The sequence below is a fragment of the Mustela lutreola genome, chromosome 7 (assembly GCF_030435805.1).
Source record: "Mustela lutreola isolate mMusLut2 chromosome 7, mMusLut2.pri, whole genome shotgun sequence".
Classification (NCBI taxonomy): domain Eukaryota; kingdom Metazoa; phylum Chordata; class Mammalia; order Carnivora; family Mustelidae; genus Mustela; species Mustela lutreola.
This window is the reverse complement of record NC_081296.1, coordinates 144361914-144378341: the sequence shown is the minus strand read 5'-3', so window position 1 is coordinate 144378341 and position 16428 is coordinate 144361914. Positions and strand designations below refer to the sequence as shown.

General features: G+C 52.1%; 1 protein-coding gene across 1 annotated transcript; it reads right to left on the bottom strand.

Annotated features, from left to right (window-relative positions):
• Positions 1–5479: 5479 nt before the first annotated feature.
• Positions 5480–8351, bottom strand: TCL1B (TCL1 family AKT coactivator B). The gene is made up of 3 exons (XM_059183444.1): positions 8190–8351; positions 5689–5859; positions 5480–5530 (listed from the first exon to the last, which is right to left on the bottom strand). The coding sequence occupies exons 1-3, from the start codon at positions 8349–8351 to the stop codon at positions 5480–5482; spliced, it is 384 nt and encodes a 127-aa protein (XP_059039427.1).
• Between the last annotated feature and the right edge of the window lie 8077 nt (positions 8352–16428).

Below are 16428 nucleotides of genomic sequence, written 5' to 3'. Positions count from 1 at the left end.
GACTTCTGTGGGAAAGTTAGAGGTCAGGCTAGTCTTATCTCCCTCGGAATGACCTGACTTGGGGGTGTGAGGCACAGGAGGCCCGGAGGCTCCCTGGAGGGTTCCTTTATCCTTTGTCCTGGCACCCTACGGTTTTACCAGGTCGGGTCTCAACCTGCCTGTTCTTCCCCTTTTCCTGCAAACCAGCTGTCCAAGCAGAGGCTGCATTTATTTCAGGCAGCTCTTCAGTGCTCAGGTAATCTCTGCACCCAATGTGGGGCTCGAACTCACAACACCAAGATCAGGAGTCACGTGCTCCTCTGACTGAGCCCGCCAGGCGCCCTGAGCTTTCACCGTTTCAGTCGTATTGAAGGAAGCCATTTCCACGAGTGTTGGGCCTCCTTGGAGCTGCTTCCGCTCCTGCCACTTTCCTTTCAATCCTTTGTAAACTTGCACTTTGTCCTTCAAGAGTCGCCTCTGTTTCACCAAGCCCACCGTCCATGACCTTGACTGGGTCAGCAAGGGCTTCTGAAGTGATTCTGGCATCTGGAGTGGCTTTTCTCCCAGTTCTCCCCAAGGCTCCCCAGCCGAGGTTCCTCTCTCTCTGTTGTCTGACTCGGTGGGCTCTGATGGTGGAGACTCTAGGTTCCTCACTGGATTTCAGAGAGAAGTACTCGCTCGTGGTTCAGCTGTCCGCGATGCTCTAGTGTGAGCACTTTGCCTCCTATTTTTGTGTTCCATGTGGTTATGGAGCATCAGAGGGGCACACGGCCACCATCATGTCCCACTCTGGGGGTACCAGTCGGTCGTAGCTGTCCGGATGGTGCCCCTGGGCTTGTGCAGAGAGCAGCCTGACTTGCCACAAGTGGCTTCTTGTTTTCTCAGTCATTTGCCATCATTACGAGAAAGACTGTATCTTTTTTTTTTCTTTTTTTCTTTTTTTTTTTTTTTTTTTTAACTCCTGCTCATAATCCACTTACATCAGAGTTCTTTCTCTCTTTCAACTAGCCATCTTCCATCTTGGGTTTTTTCCAACTCGGTCTTTTTGACTTAGTTCCTTTGCTGATTTGCTCTCATGCCATTTTTCTTTCTGCTCGGTACCTGTTCTCTGGATCTAGGGTCAGGAAGCCGTGTTCGTTGAGCCAGGTCTGGCTTGCGGACCCTTTTAAGCAGTCTCACTGGGACACGACCATGCCCTTCATGTTGTGCTATGAGTGGCTGCTTTTCTTCCAGGCTCCAACAGCACGGTTCCTACAAAAACCACATAGCCTGCAGAGCCAGTATTTACAGTGTGGCCCTGTGCAGAGGTACAGAAGCCCCAGATCATTCTCTCTTCTCCTCTGGCTGCAGTGACCACTGCTCTGCTGACTCCTCAGTCTGTGAATTCAGCCCAATCTTTCTCTGGACCTGGACGACACCTGCTTGGATGTTCCACTTGCACCCGGAACTCAACAGTCAACATCAAACTGATCACTTCATTGACCCTAGATTTCGGCCTCCCTGCATGCTCCCCGCTCAGGAACGGCTGGCCACACCAAGACTCTGAGAGGCGCCCTCTCTCTTGCACCTGCTGACGTGTGCTCATTACCAAGCTCTGTCTGTTCTCTCTCCCCAGCCACTCTCACATCCGTTCATCTCTCCCACCCCCACAGCCTCCGCCTGACCGTGCAGAGGAGGGGAGCAGGGACAGGGACCCTGGGGACATGGGCTCCAGCCCCCAGAGCTACCACTTCTGACTACAGACCAGCGCACATGGTTGGGGTCTGGCTTCCTCACCCAGAGTGACAGAGACAGCAGTCTCTGCCCATCTCCTTGCTTGCTGGTGGGGTCAAAGTTTTACCTCACACTGTGTATTTCACTTACAATCTGTGGGGTAAGGTGCTGTAAAGATGGCGGAGCATCGTGTAAAGGTGAGGATTCTGCTACCCTGTTTCTTCCTCCAGGAAGCCTCCCTGGATCACCCCACTGCAGGACCACCAGCCCCTCCTTCAGCTGCATTCAGCCCTGAGGCCACAGTCCCTGCCTCTGCAGTCAGACTGAACCCGGTGAAAGTAGGGAGCGATTCCTACTCACTTCTCTTCCCCTGATGCTCGGCTTTGGGCCTGGCACAAAGTTGAGGTTCTGTCAATGTTTGCAGAACCTGGCCATGTGCCCGCAGGAAGCTCCTATATTGAGGAAGAACAAATACACAGATGAGCAATCTGTCTCAGGCAGAGACCTGGCACCTAAAGTTTCAAACGGCTCCCTTGGAAGAAGACATCCAGTGGGTGACTCGGCCCGGAGAGAGACAGAGCAGGGCTCACCCAGGATGCAGACCTCCAGGGATGCGTGACCCATGTCTAGAAGCCCACTGTGGCCCAGGGGGAGCCATCACGGGCACAGCACATGCATGGTGACACCACAGACTTCGGCAGTGCAGGCCATGCTGGTGTGCAGACCCGAGGCAGTGCCTGGAAGGCAGCAGACCCCCAGGGTGCATCCCCAGGGACCAGCCTAAGCCCAGGGACCCTCCCCCGTGCCATCAGACAAGTATAGGCCCTGGGATGCAAGCTGCAGAGACTTCCTGCAGGGGGCTGGGCTCAAAGGCCATTTCTCAGGGGAGAGGCTGCACCCAAGCCCAGACTAGTGTCTTCCTTCCCCCATCCTGGGGACCTGTCCAGGGGCTGGACAGCTGGCATTCCCAGACATCGCTAAGAAGCTGGCACCCCAAAGCCAGCCTGCCTGGCACCTGAGAGGTGTGTATATTTCTTGGTCATGACACTGGTTTCATGGCTGCTGGGCAAGGAGGCGAACGGGAGCAGAGTCCCCTGCCATGGATCACACCCGCTCTGGGGTCCGCAGAGCCCCCCACCCTGACATGCCTCCTTCCCTGCCATCCCTGGCTCCACAGACCTCCCCTGGGGCTAAAAGGGCGGCTTCCTCACTCTTGCCCTGTGAGTCATCATGCGGTCATGCCTGGTTTGTGCCCACCATGTGGGCAGCCTGGCACCCCCCCGCCCAGGGCCCCGTCTCAGGCCAGGCGAAAGGGAAGGCTTGCTGAGGGCAGGACGGTTTTCTAAAGAGCCTATTTCTCAGAGCACAGAAGCCTTTAACTGGAAGGGGCTCAGCCCAACCGCAGCTCGTGGGGTCTCCTTTTCCTCAACCATCCTCCACGGTGGACCCCAGCTGTGACCATGATGCTCCCTCCCCTGACCTCTTGCGTCCCCGTGCAAATGACATTTGGCAACTCCTGGAGACACTTGTCAAAACTTCGAAGGGGCAGAGGGGAGGCGGTGGCATGAAGAGGGCAGGGACAAGGGGTGCTGACGAGCACACTACAATGTGCAGGGCAGCTCCCCGCCGTAGGGAGTTACCCAGTCCCCGATGCCCGCAGTGCTGAGCGTGACCCCGTGCTGTGGGGAAGCTCTTTGGATCACGGCCCCGTGTGCTGTTTCAGGAACCACCCTCCAAGCCTGCAAAGTGGCTGTGACAATGGACACGCCCACCACGCAATCCCAGTCAAGCCTCTACCTCTACCAACACCGAGGACATAGATTTCTGAGTTCTGAAATCGGGACTTCTCCCCTCCAACACCTGGGCGTCTCCTGTAAGTTGCTAGTTCCTGGCATGTGCCTCATTCTCTTAGAGATTTCTAGAAGTTTTCTTGCATTCTGCACCCTAGGGGCTTAGTATCCAGTCCCAATGTCCTCCACCTTTGCCTTCTAGGATGCTGTCCTATAGAAAACGTGTAACTTGAACAACCGTTTACATGGTCTTTGGCTTTCTGTGTCTCCTTTAAGGTTTCTTGGACCCCAAGATCATGACTATATTTTCCTGTGCTTTCAGGATTCATTTTTAAGGTCAGGACTTCGATTCTCCGGTGATGGCTTCTTATCACTGGTGTAAGGGAGGGAGTGCCCTCTTCTTCCCTCGTGGCCTTGGCCAGCGCCTCGGACTTCACCTCATGCTCCACTCAGACAGTTCCCTTCACCATCCCGCAAAGACACACGGGCAGGGGTGTCATCCGTTTCTGAGAGCCAGGGTTCTCCTGCCTTCTCAGAGCTTCACACAGAACCCCCAGGGGAGGCTCACCTCCCGCTTGTCCCCTGACATCATGTGCCTGAAATGGGCCAATCACAACTTCCTCCCAGCACAGGAAACGCTTAACGGGAAATTAAAATTCACCTCAACCTTAAGTGCCCCTGCTTTTCTGCACTAGAAACCAGGTGAAGACAAGCTCTGATTCAGCACCAAGGTGGACTCCAAGCAATCAAGTTTAATTAACCAGCCATGGGAGGAGCCCTCAAGGACCAGCATCACATCCACCAGCATAAGGACGGACGAAGCTGGAGAACCACTGGCCAAGTCTGTCCATCCACGTGCTCCTGGTACAGGTGGGCCGCCTGGGATTCCACCTCCTCCGGCTCAGCAGGTCCGCAGAACCCAAGCCCCAAGTCCAGACCCAGCTCCCTCTGAGGCTGTCTCTTAAACTGAGATGCTCCCCACCTGAAGGGAGCAAGTTGAGGGCAAGTTCCAATCACGGGCGGCACTGGAGGCCGTGGGTCTGGCTGGAGCCCAGTCTGGGGGCCTCAGAGGGACCTGCAGAGAGGCACCTGGAAAATGGCATCGGGGGCACAAAAGGGAAGGAGAAACCATGGCTCGCAGCCAGTAGGGGAGCAGGGCCCAGCACTCAGATTGGCCCATCCAGGCAGGTCACGCTGAGCGCAGAGCTGAGCAGAGTGGGACGACTGAGGGAAACAAGAAAACCAAAGTTGGCAAAAGCGCTGCTGCCTCTCTCCCTCCAGGGAGGCCGTGCTAGGTGCAAACAGAAGAGCAGGTATGAAGAGATGCTCCTGGAGGATCCCTGGGGCCAGGGAGACCTGGGAGAAGAAAGAAGGAGGCAGAGCATCATGGAGGAATGGGGCCCCCAGTCCAAGCAGGACCAGACTGGGAGGGCGAGGACCCAGCTCCAGTCCCTCCAGTGCATGGGGTCCTGTCCCAGTCAGTCTCACAGAGAAGGTGTCTGCGGGTGGAGGCAGGGTCCTTGAAGGCCACTGCCAGTGATGAGACGCACGGTACCCCAGTGCCATGGTCAGGTCTAGGTAGAGGGCCACACTCACTGGACCTGAGCTTGAGCACCACTGTTTCCGGGCTCCAGGCCTTGGAGCAATCCTTCCAACCCACAGAGCCTCAGCTTTCTCATCTGTAAAGTGGGACATTAATACATGCACCTTACAGCATTCTTGCAAAACTTAAATGATGACTATTAACTGGTGAGATCTCGTGCTTTGTGAAGGGGGGGGGGGCTGGTTCACAGTGACAATGAGAGACCGGGGGGGGGGGGGGGCGGGGTTGGCTTTGTGAGATGAGCTCAGGGAGCAGCAGGAGGGAAAGGAAACCATCACCATCTTCCAGTAAAGAGAAGAAGCCTCCTTGCTTTTGTCGGCTCTGCGCACTGCGGGACACGTACCTGCCCGTACCAGCCCATGAGCATCAGCCCAGAGTGGCTCTCCACCGTCAGTCACTCCCTGGGGGGCAGCTGTGCCAGGATCAGCTGCTCTGTGGAGGCAATCTGCAGGAGAGGGGCAGCAGTCAGAGCCCCCCAGGGAATGCTTGTCCAGCCACCTGAAGCAGAGGGGAACCCGGCCCCTCCCTCCCTGCGCCCACTTTGCACGCATGCAGCCAGCACCTGCTCCTGCTCACCCTCTCCTGGGGCCACCACACACTTGCCTGGCCATGGTCCACCACTTCCCAGAGCCTGGAGTCCATTGCTCTGTACCTTCTTCCAGGGTAGAGCTGCCACGTGAGGGGCAGCTGGGAGAGGGTCAGCTGACTGGGGGACATGGGCTTCTGGGGGTGCACTGGCATCAGCCACAGGTGCACTGTGATGCTGGGTTCATGCTGAAGGGACGGGAGAGGAGGTGTTGCATCAGGGACAGGGCTCCCGACAGCTGGGCACACAAAAACACACTCAGTCCCGGATGCCTGGCCCAGCTCGTGAGCTGCCCCTTCTGATGCAAATGTTTTCAGAATCCCAGACCTAAACCCATGGTACCATCTCTTGGGGGTTTGGTCTAGACCTGGGATGATGGATTCTCTCTTGGCTCCCTCCCAAGTACGGTCCTCCCACCGACCTGCACCCTGCCTTACCCCACTGTACCCCTGAAAAGTTAGCCACTTCTCCCACCGGTCAGCAACCTTGGGTCTGCACTGATTATGCCTTGGGCCTCTGTCTCGGCCATTTCTAGAGAATTTTTAACCTCTTTTTTTTTTAAAGTAAGGTGTCCATACACCTTAGGACCGAGGAGTGATGGGTTTCCCCCAAAAATATGTTGTAGTTTTGATCCTTTCACATACTTATTATAAACACAAAAAATGAAGTTTGACCAACACATAAAGGTGTAAGAGTGAGTGGAGGGAAAACCTCCACCAACTATAACCAAAGTTGCCTTGGTTATGCAAAACAAAATGGAAATTTCTTTACAGCGGCTTTATCTGAGTATCTGTCTTTGTGATGAGCATACTAGTCCTTTTATCAATCGTACAGAGAGCAAATAATTTTTCTCAGTTTGCTGCCTTAACTTTGCTACCGGCTCTTTTTGCAGAGGAAATAACTTTAACTACATGGCAAAATCTGCTTCCGTTTGGATTGTGACTCTAGATAGGGTGTCGGCAAAGTGTAGGCCCAAGTTGGCCTGTGAGCTCCTTTTGTCAATAAAGCTTTATTGCAGATAAACAGATGCTCATTCCTTTACATGCTGTCTTTGGCTGGTTGTGCCCAAGGGCACAGTCCAGTAGTCACCATAGGGTCCTTCAGGCCTGCAACATGGAAAATATTTACTATCAGACCCTTCACAGAAAGTTTACAGAAACCACCTCGGGTTCACTCAGGCTCAGAAAGCTACTTCCTGGGGTGCCTGGGTGGCTCAGTGGGTTAAAGCCTCTGCCTTCCACTCAGGTCATGATCTCAGGGTCCTGGGATCAAGCCCCACATCGGGCTCTATGCTCAGCGGGGAGCCTGCTTCCCTTCCTCTCTCTCTCTGACTACTTGTAATCTCTGTCAAATAAATAAATAAAATCTTTAAAAAAAAAAAAAAAGAAAGAAAGAAAGCTGCTTCCCATCCCAAGATTATATGTGAAAATCCAGGTCTACTACTAAGAAGTAAGTACTCTAAATAAGGGGAAACGCTCATTCTCCAGGTACCCCCCTGCATCCACTGCTACCTGATTTGAATCCACTTTTCCTATTGGGAAAAGTGGATTAAAAAAACAAACAAACTACTTTTTATGCTTCTAAAACAAAACAAACTACCAAAATATTTTGTCCAGAATTTTTTTTGCATGCTTTATTTGGGGCAGGTGTGGAAAAGACTTTACAGGGTTCTCTACCAAAAATGTTCTGGATAACCTCCATGAAGAGTGCTAGAAGTGTTCTGTATTATTTAATGTCAGCGAATCAATTATAATGAACTAAATGGCATTTTCAAGAACTTGACAAGCTTTTACCATATCACACAGAGGTATTTATTGTACCCCTCTCCGATGGCTCTAAATCCCTCACCTGGGGGCACTGTTTCCAACCTCAGTGATTACCGTTAACACCTGGGGAGCTTTTGAGCCGCAAAGGGTGTTACTCTACCCTAGCTTCCAGATCTGGGATCTGTTTCCCAGGTGGGATTCTGGAAGGTGGGGTCTGTCAGATGCCCCCAAGGCTTTTCAGCTGTGGTCTGTGACTTACCTGTCACGAAGGTATATTATTCCTGTTTTGCTGATAAGGAACCCGAAGCTGAGATTTCTTTTACCCCTCTCGGCTCACCTGCTGCCTCCTCTAGCTGGCAATGCGTCCTGCCCTGGGCCTGGAAAACTCCTACTCATGCTGCAGGGCCCAGGTGAGGAGCGGCTGGATCCGTAAGCTTACCCAGCATGCACTGGGAACAGTACTGGGCCCTGACCTATGGCGCCCCTTCGGCCTCCCAATGAGGGCTGCATCCTCTGCTACTCATAAGCTCATGCCACTGGGGTTTCCAGGGTCTGCCTCATGCACAGACAGCGGGGAGCGAGCTGTGCTTGGACCCTGCATGAGTTGTTTTTCAGGACAAGTGAGAATGGTCTCCTCTTGCCTCTACCCCAGGCTCCCTTATTGCTGAATGAGCCAGGTCCGCCTGGGCTGAGGTCCTTGCGCAGGCCTCCCACCTCCCACCCACCTCGCACCCCTGTGCCTGGCAACTCACTGTGCTGCCCGGGGACCCCCTGGCCCGAGCTCTCTGGGAGGGACTGAGCCGCACGACCACGGTTACCCAGGTCCTCCCCTTCTCGTCCTCGTAGATGCCAGGCCTCACGGCCCACAGACGGTGCGGGGGCACCCCAAGCCACGGAGAAGCCTGAGAGGCCATGGCAACACCGCAAACCACCAGGAGGCCTAGAGGTACAAGTGAGCCCTCCCAGGTGCTAAGCCTCCTTAAGTGGGGCTACTCCCGCGCGGGGCGGGGCCAGCGGGCGGGGCCAGCGGGCGGAGCCACATTGGGGACCAAGGGCCCACCCAGGGGTGGGGAAGGCAGCGCACCGCAGGGGGCAGGCAGAGGCAGAGCCGAAGGGCGGGGGCTGGAGGAGCTGGGCCAATTCCAGACGGCTGGGACGGGACAGAGGAGGTGGGAAGGCGCCTCCCTGGGTACCAGGTCACCCACCCTCCACCCTCTCCACCCTCCCACCCCCCATCCCCCTCCCCCACCTCCCGCCTCTGCGCCCAGCACAGGGGTGTCTCTGCAGCCCCCTCCCGCACACCCCCTCCCCAGTCCCCTCCCAGTCCTGTAGTCTGTCCCTGACCACCCCGCCCCACCCCTGCCTCGGGGCTTGTGCCCAGGCCTCTGGGAAACCTCCCTGCTCCAGGTCTCGGGCTAGCACAGACTGCTTGTCTTCCACCCGTGGGATCATTCCTTCCATGGGACTCTGTGTCAGGACCCTTCTGGGAGCTTAGAGGTCTCCCTCAAGCACAGTGGGCTCTTCCCCCTGGGCGTATGTGGCAAACGGTGCAGAGGATAAATCAAGCCCTCCCATCAGAGAATGAGTCAGTGCCCCAGGGACATTTGAGATCAGAATCATGCGGTGACAGAAACGAGGCCTGGAGAGAGAGGGCGTGTGGCCGTCTTGCCCACCCATCTTTGGCCACAGGGTCCGGAGTGTCCACTTGGCCTGGCCATCTAATTAGCTCTGCTCACCATGAGGCCACAGAAGCAAGAGGCGGGCCATTTGGCGGGCACCTGGGCTTTATTTGAATGCACCAGGAAGGGATCATTTTCTTTTTGAAAACCAGAGGTATGAGTCTTCCAGTTCACATTGCAATAATTATGCAGATGATATCATTCCTCTGGGAAGACTGAAAAATGATTTCTGGCCAGGTTCCTGATCTGGTATAAATGGCACGGAGAGCAAGCACCTTTGAAGAAATCACTGGGCAGCTTCTGTAGAGGCTGGAGCCTTTTTCATAGCAATTCCACCGCCTCCCCTGGCGTCTACCCATCTGGCCCGGGATCGGGGTGGTCCTAAGAGAAAGGACATTATGGTCTTGATAAAGTGACCGCATATGTGGGTTACATCTGTTACCGTATTCCATTGGTTGGAGCAGGCCCCACCCACATCCAGAGGGGACCCATCACACAAGGCTGTAGATACCAGGAGCCAGGAATCATGGGAGCCCCCCAGAGCCTGTCTGCTGCAAGTACCAGCCCCCAGGTTGCTATGAGGATCAGATGAATGTGTATAAAGAGCAGTGCCTGGTAATTGTGGGTCTTCAAGAACTGAAGTCGGATAGTTGTTTGCACACTGGTCCCCTTCCCCGAGGGCAATCCATCAGTCTTGCCCTTGGAATGCTGTTGTAACTAGTACTTACCTCTATCTCTCCTCTGGTAGTGATATTCTCAGCCTCGCTCCCAGATGAGCAGGTGTGTGGCTGTAGAGCGGCTAGGGGCAGAGTTCATCGGTAGGTACAGAGCATGGTGCCAAGCAAGACAGTTGACCTGTGTCGTCTTATTTATGTCCTCCCAACAGCTCCGTGAGCTAGAGATTGTCATCCACATCCCATAAACCAAGAAACAGAGGCTTGAGCAGTTTCAAAGCCTGAGCACGGTGGGCAGGGGGGGAAGAGGGTGAACCCACCTGCTCCTGGCTTAAGGCTCCTATGCACGCAGGCAGGCAACATGGCGGCAGAACTGAAAGTAAAGAGATTTCCCCCGACTGCAGCCAAAATGGCAGCAGGGTCTGCAGTTAGACGAAAATCACCTCCCCATGAGTATGGGGACAAGATGTAAGTAGAGGCTTCCATGAGGAACCAGAACAAAATCAGCAGAGAGTATAGGGACCCCAAAGGAACAGACTGCTTCACTGACCGTCCTCTCCTGCCATGTCCCCTCGTCCCTTGGACCTGCCCTAAAGAAAGACCAGGGCTGGCAGGCAATGAGAACAAAAGTTTGGGACCTTGTCCTGCAGCTGGCTTTTGTGCAGATCATGTCTGAGACATGGCAATGTCTCTGGGCCAGGCTGTCCATCTTTGGGAACTACAACTTGAAGTATTCACGCTCTGGAGTGGATGTCACCAAAGTCTTAAGACTTTGAGACACAGACCTGTCCAGGATTGCTCTCTGGTCAAGCCCGGTAATAACTATGTTGCCTTGCCTGGACCCTTTGCTGTCCTCCTCCGGCAGGGGAAGCCCTTCACAAGCCCCCTAAGCCCTGTGTCCCAGCACTAGGACCACCCAAGCCGGGGGCATGATTCCAGACCCTGAGTAAAGGGAGCACAGAGCAGAGTTCGGAAGGCTGTTGAGAGTCACTGAGATCTCCATATGGTCTGCTCAGTTTCTCCCACATGCTGAGCCCAAAATGCCCAAGGCAGGCAGAACACCAGAGGCAGATGGCCTGGAAACAGCATGGCACAGAAGGGCTTGTTCCACTGGGAAAGCAGCAGGAATGGACTTGGAAGAGGGGAAATTCAGGGTGCATTGGAAGACCAGGAAATAATGAGGACTAGCCAGGGCTGAGGACACAGTCTCGTAAGATGAAGGATGAGAAATGGGACAGTGTACGCGAGAGGAGGATGTCCATGACCTACTATATGTCCATGACCTACTGAAGTGCCAGCCAGACCAGCTGGTTTCAGCTGAGTTGGTCAAGAGCACTGACGATGCTGGACAAAGGGAATGGTGTCTGAACACACTTGGTGAATGTCTGAACATGGTAAGACAAACGAGGGACATGCTAATCAGCCACTACTAGGAAAGGCCTGGGTGGGGATGGCTCAGTTAACAACACACACAAGAACATCTAAATGCCAGCTCTGCCTATGTCCATTGGTGAACAGAATAAATTTGCAGGATGTTAAAAGAAACTCAACCTCTTGGGGTGCCTGGATGGCTCAGTCTGTGAAGCATCTGCTTTCAGCTCAGGTCATGATTTCAGGGTCTGGGGATCAAGCCCCACATCAGGCTTCCTGCTTGGGGGGAGTCTGCTTCCACCTCTCCTGCTCTCTCTGCTTGTGCTCTGTCTCTCTCAGATAAATAAATAAAGTCTTAAAAAATAAAATAAAATAAAATATAAAATAAAATAAACCCAATCATGGAACCAAAGAAGGATTAGGACAGCTTTGCTAATTCCCCAACATTGAAGATGTCCTCTGCTTTCTTCCAAGGTTATATTCTTTTACTTACCATAATCAGATAGGATTGATTTTTGTGTCTGATGTAAGAAAGGGATTCAGATTAATTTTTTTTCCATATTGATATCCAACTAACTTAATGTCATCTGACAAAAGACTGTTCTCTCTCTCCCTTATGGTACTGTCACCTCTGACATAACACTGGAACCAAATATGCACCGGTCTGTTTCTGGACTCCCTTTGCTCTTCTGTTACCCTACTTTTCCATCCTTGTGTCAACAGCACATTGTTAATTACCATAGCTTTAACATAGGTATTGATATCTTAGAGCATAAGTCCCTCAGCCTTGTTCTTTTTCTATAGTGCCTTAGCTGTTGTGATGGCTAATTTTGTGTGTAGACTTAAAGGTGTTTGGAGATGAGATTAATTTTTAAATTGGTGAACTTTGGGTGAAGCAGATTGCTCTTCACAATGTGGGTGGGCCTCATCTAATCAGTTGAAGGCCTGAATAGAACACAATTACAGATTCCCTCAAGAGAGGGAATTCTCCAACAGACTGGTTTGGGACCTCATCTGCTTCTTTAGCTCTCCTGTTTCTCCAGCCTGCAAGCCTTCAGACTGGAACTCCACTGTTGGTTCTCTTGGGTCTCAAGCCTGCTGGTTCATACTTGAACCAGATTTTGGACTCACCAGACTCCCAAAATCATGTGAACTGATTCATTATAATAAATCTCTTCCTATTCGACATGCACACACACACATCCTATTGGTTGTTTTTTTAGAGAACCCTGACTAATTCAACTATTCTCTATCTACCCTCTGCATTTCCATATGAATTTTAGAAGCAGTGTGTCAATCCTATGTTTTCATTAGATTTATCCTTGGGTATTTAATGCCAGTTTCAATTGTGTCATTTTAAATTCTGTACTATATTTGTTGCTGGTACATGGAAATGCACCTGGGTTTTGCACATTGACCTATATCAAAAGATCTGGATAAAGTCATTGAACGCTAATAGCTTTCCTGATACTTTGGGAAATTCTCAGCCATCGTATCTCCAGTTATTCCTACCTTGTTCTCTCCTCTTTCTCCAGGACTCCAAATCTACCTCGTTAGACCTTTTAAACTATGTGGCATGTCTCCTATGACCTGTTCTGCTTCTTAAAATTATTATTATTTGTCTCTCTGAACTTTGATTTTGGTGTTTATAGCGGCTTATCTTACTGGTTATTAATCCTGGTATTTGCTGTGTCCGATCTGCTCTTAAACCAATCAGATTTCTTAATGGCAGATATTGTATTTATCGGAGCCAGAATGCCCATTTGATGTTTTTTTTTTATAGATACAGACTTTCTCTGATAATCTGTACCCTTTTAACCACTTGTTCTACTAATCATACTAATCAGTTATTTTCAAGTTCTTTTCTGACAACTCTGGCTTGATGGTGGGTCTTCTTCTATTATCTGCTTTTTCTCTTGGAGTAGTTTTTAAAGGAATACCAAATATTATGTATAAAAGCCCAGAAAGGTCCTAGATAATGTAATCCATCACCCAGAGGGAGTTAACCCTTTCCTCTACTGGGCAGGTAGAGTGAGGAGTGAGGTATTGAACAGCTTAATTCCAGAAGGAGAGAATAGAGGCAAGTTTTGGTTCCAATAAGAATCAGCTGATTTACCTCCCATCTTCCCTGTGCCCCTAGTGAGGCTTCCAATCAGAGGCATGGTAGGTCTTGGTCTCAGCATAGAGAGATGACAGAAGATTCGATTTTGTGTTGGGGAGGAGGGTGTGTCTCTCTGCTCTTTAGCATCCTGTACCAAGCTGCATCTGTTTGTAACAGACCTTTAGGGATGGGACAGCAGCCTTGTGTTTGAGGCCCCTCCAGGCTCCACATTTGCCCAGCCGCACACAGAATCAGCTGGTGCTCCCGGGAAACAAGCAGCTGCAGGTGGCCCATGGCTGATGATGGCTGGTGTCAGGTCCCTCCTCCCTTCAGAGCCTCGGCTCTTCTCACCATTGTCTCCATTTTTATGGGGAGGGACAAGAAGGGTAGGGCTAAACACATTTCATTTTCAGTTTGGAAAAACAAGGAGAGCCTCAAATAAACTCACAGGAAAGGAAATGCCAACGGCCAGCCGCCATGTGAGAACACACTGAGCCTCACCACCGAGAAAAGGCAAACTTATATAATTGTGCATTTTAAACAGGAATAAATCGGCACACACCCACACACGAAAGCGCTCAGTAATACAGAACATTGCCAAGTGCACAGTCCACCTCCTTGGCCACGCCCATTCCCCCGAGAGGAGGGGGCGAAATGGAACCCCCTATCAGTTTCCACAAAATTAGCGAGGAACTTAGGCCTTTCCAAGGAGAGTTTCCCCTGTGTCTTGTTCCTCCAGTCCCTTCTCCCGCCGCCCCCACGTGGGATAGCTTCTCACCTCATAGGAATCCACTTCTCCAGTCTCCCCCTCCTCCAAGGCCCCCCTGTCCACAGGTGAGCCCTCCCTGCCCATGCCCCTCCTCCCCTGCAGAGTATCTGCCTGATCTGATCCTTGCTCTAGATCACGGTGCAGGCTTTGGCCAGATGGGAATTCTCAGGTAGGCCCTGCCGGGTCTCACAGCCTGGGGGAGGGGAGGAGCAGTTAGTCTGATGGGCTCTATCCTGTGGACCCAGGGTGGGCCTGGCCTCTCTGATTTAAGCTTCCTTATCGGCAAGAACTAAGCTGCCAGCCATTTCATTAATAAATCTATAAAGTTGGCATTTCTCCCAAGGACAAACACGTTTCCCGTAGCATAGGACAGTCTAAAGCCAAATCGAAGAAACATTTTCTTCGTTAGCGGGGGCCTGTCTCGCCCTTGCAAACTTTGGTCTCTATTATTGTCAGAGAGACTTTTGATTTCTCCCTGCTCCAGGGGAAGGAGTATGGGGTGGAGAGAGCCTTTCAGCTTTCTTAGGGTGAAATGTGTTTAGCCCCGCCCTTTTTTGTCCCTCGCCATAAAAATGGAGAGAAAGGGAGCCGTGGGTGCTAATCCCTCCAGACACAGTAATAGTTTCTATCTGCCAGGGAGTCAGAAAACCAGGGGGACACGGGGCACAGCCTGGGACAGGGACTCCTTCCTGCCTCCTCTTTGATCAGAAAAAATGGCTCCACCGCCTTGTCAGGCTTCTGTGATGACCTCCTGCTTGCTTGGCCTTGACTTACAGCATGTGGGTTTATAGTGTCAGGCTAGTATTTAAGGCTTTATCTTTTTTTTTAAGATTTTATTTATTTAGTTGACAGAGATCACAAGTAGGCAGAGAGGCAGGCAGAGAGAGAGAGAGGAGGAAGGAGGCTCCCTGCTGAGCAGAGAGCCCGATGCGGGACTCGATCCCAGGACCCTGAGATCATGACCTGAGCCAAAGGCAGCAGCTTAACCCACTGAGCCACCCAGGCGCCCATATTTAAGGCTTTATATCTTAGTCTCCCCCTTGACCCTGGCTCCCTGACAGAAAGGGAGCTCAGAGTTCTTGAAAGCATGTGGGGTTTGCTGTCAAACATCCCTGAATCCAAAGCTCATTCCAGCCCTTCCTACTTGTGTGACCTTGAGCTAGCTAATGCCTTAACCCCTGTGAGCCTCCTACTCCTCACCTTTAAAGCGAAGGTGGTAGCTACCTTTTTTGGTCATTGTGGGGAAGAGTAACAGCATTCTTAAAGCCTGTCTGGTTTGTGATATGGCTTTAGTCAATAGCAATTTTCCAACTGAAGGTAATATCTCATTTCTCCTTCATCTCTGTGTTGCAGCATGGAAGCCGATGCCAGAAACACTGGAAGGCCACAGCAAATATTTGTTGGACTGAAATGTCCTTTAGTCAGATTATTACCTGGTTCAAAACAGTCCCGGGGAGTGACTGGAGGCTCTGCCAGTTAAGTGTCTGCTTTCAGCTCAGGTCAGGATCCCAAGATCCTGGGATCGAGCCCAGTATCTGGCTCCCTGCTCAGCAGGGAACCTGCTTCTCCCTCTGCCTCTGCTTCTCCCCCTGGTTGTGCTCTCTCTCTGTCAAATAAATAAAGTCTTTTTTAAAACAAACAGCCAAGTCCAACAGGGACCTAGAAGTGTGTTGAAACATAACTCAGAGACTCTCTTCCTGCAAATGCCTTGACACAAGCGCACTCAGAAATGAAAGTCTTCTCTGTACAGCAGAGACCCTGGGTATTGCGAGATTGCTGTGAAATAGGAGAGTTTGGAGGGGTAGATGGAGCAGCGTGGGGCTCGCACGGCCCCTGGGTCCCTGTAACTGCCAGGGCTTACAGAGGGCTCGCTCTGTGACTGGCCTAGTTAGGTAAGCCCAATTGCAAGGTAGGTTGTGCCATGTGATGGGCGGTGGGGCTGCCCTAGGGCACCAGGAGCTCTTCCTCACTGCGGTACAGCGCTTCCTTGCTCATGCGTGGGACTCCACCAGCATCGCCTCTCTGCAGCCTCTCCTCTGGCTCTTTGGACTGTGCTTTTAAATGGATCTTCATTTAATCCATCAGAACGACCCAGAAGGAAGCAATTGGCTGTAAGTGGGTCATCCCCTGAAGCCCAGTGGCAGCCTTCTGATGATGGAGAAATTAGGTCTTTGCAAAGAGCAAGCATCTCACCAAAGGCTAGGATGGGGGGGGGGGCGTGCCCCGTGGGACCTCTGCTGCATGGGCTCTTCTCCTCATTTTGGAGATGAGGACCCGAGGTTGGGAAAGTGACCATCACCTGGCCAAGATCCCAGAGCCAGTTAGCAGAAGAGCTAGAACCTGAACCCCGATTCAGAAGCCCAAAGGGCATGGGGGACACTCTGCAAACTCCATTCT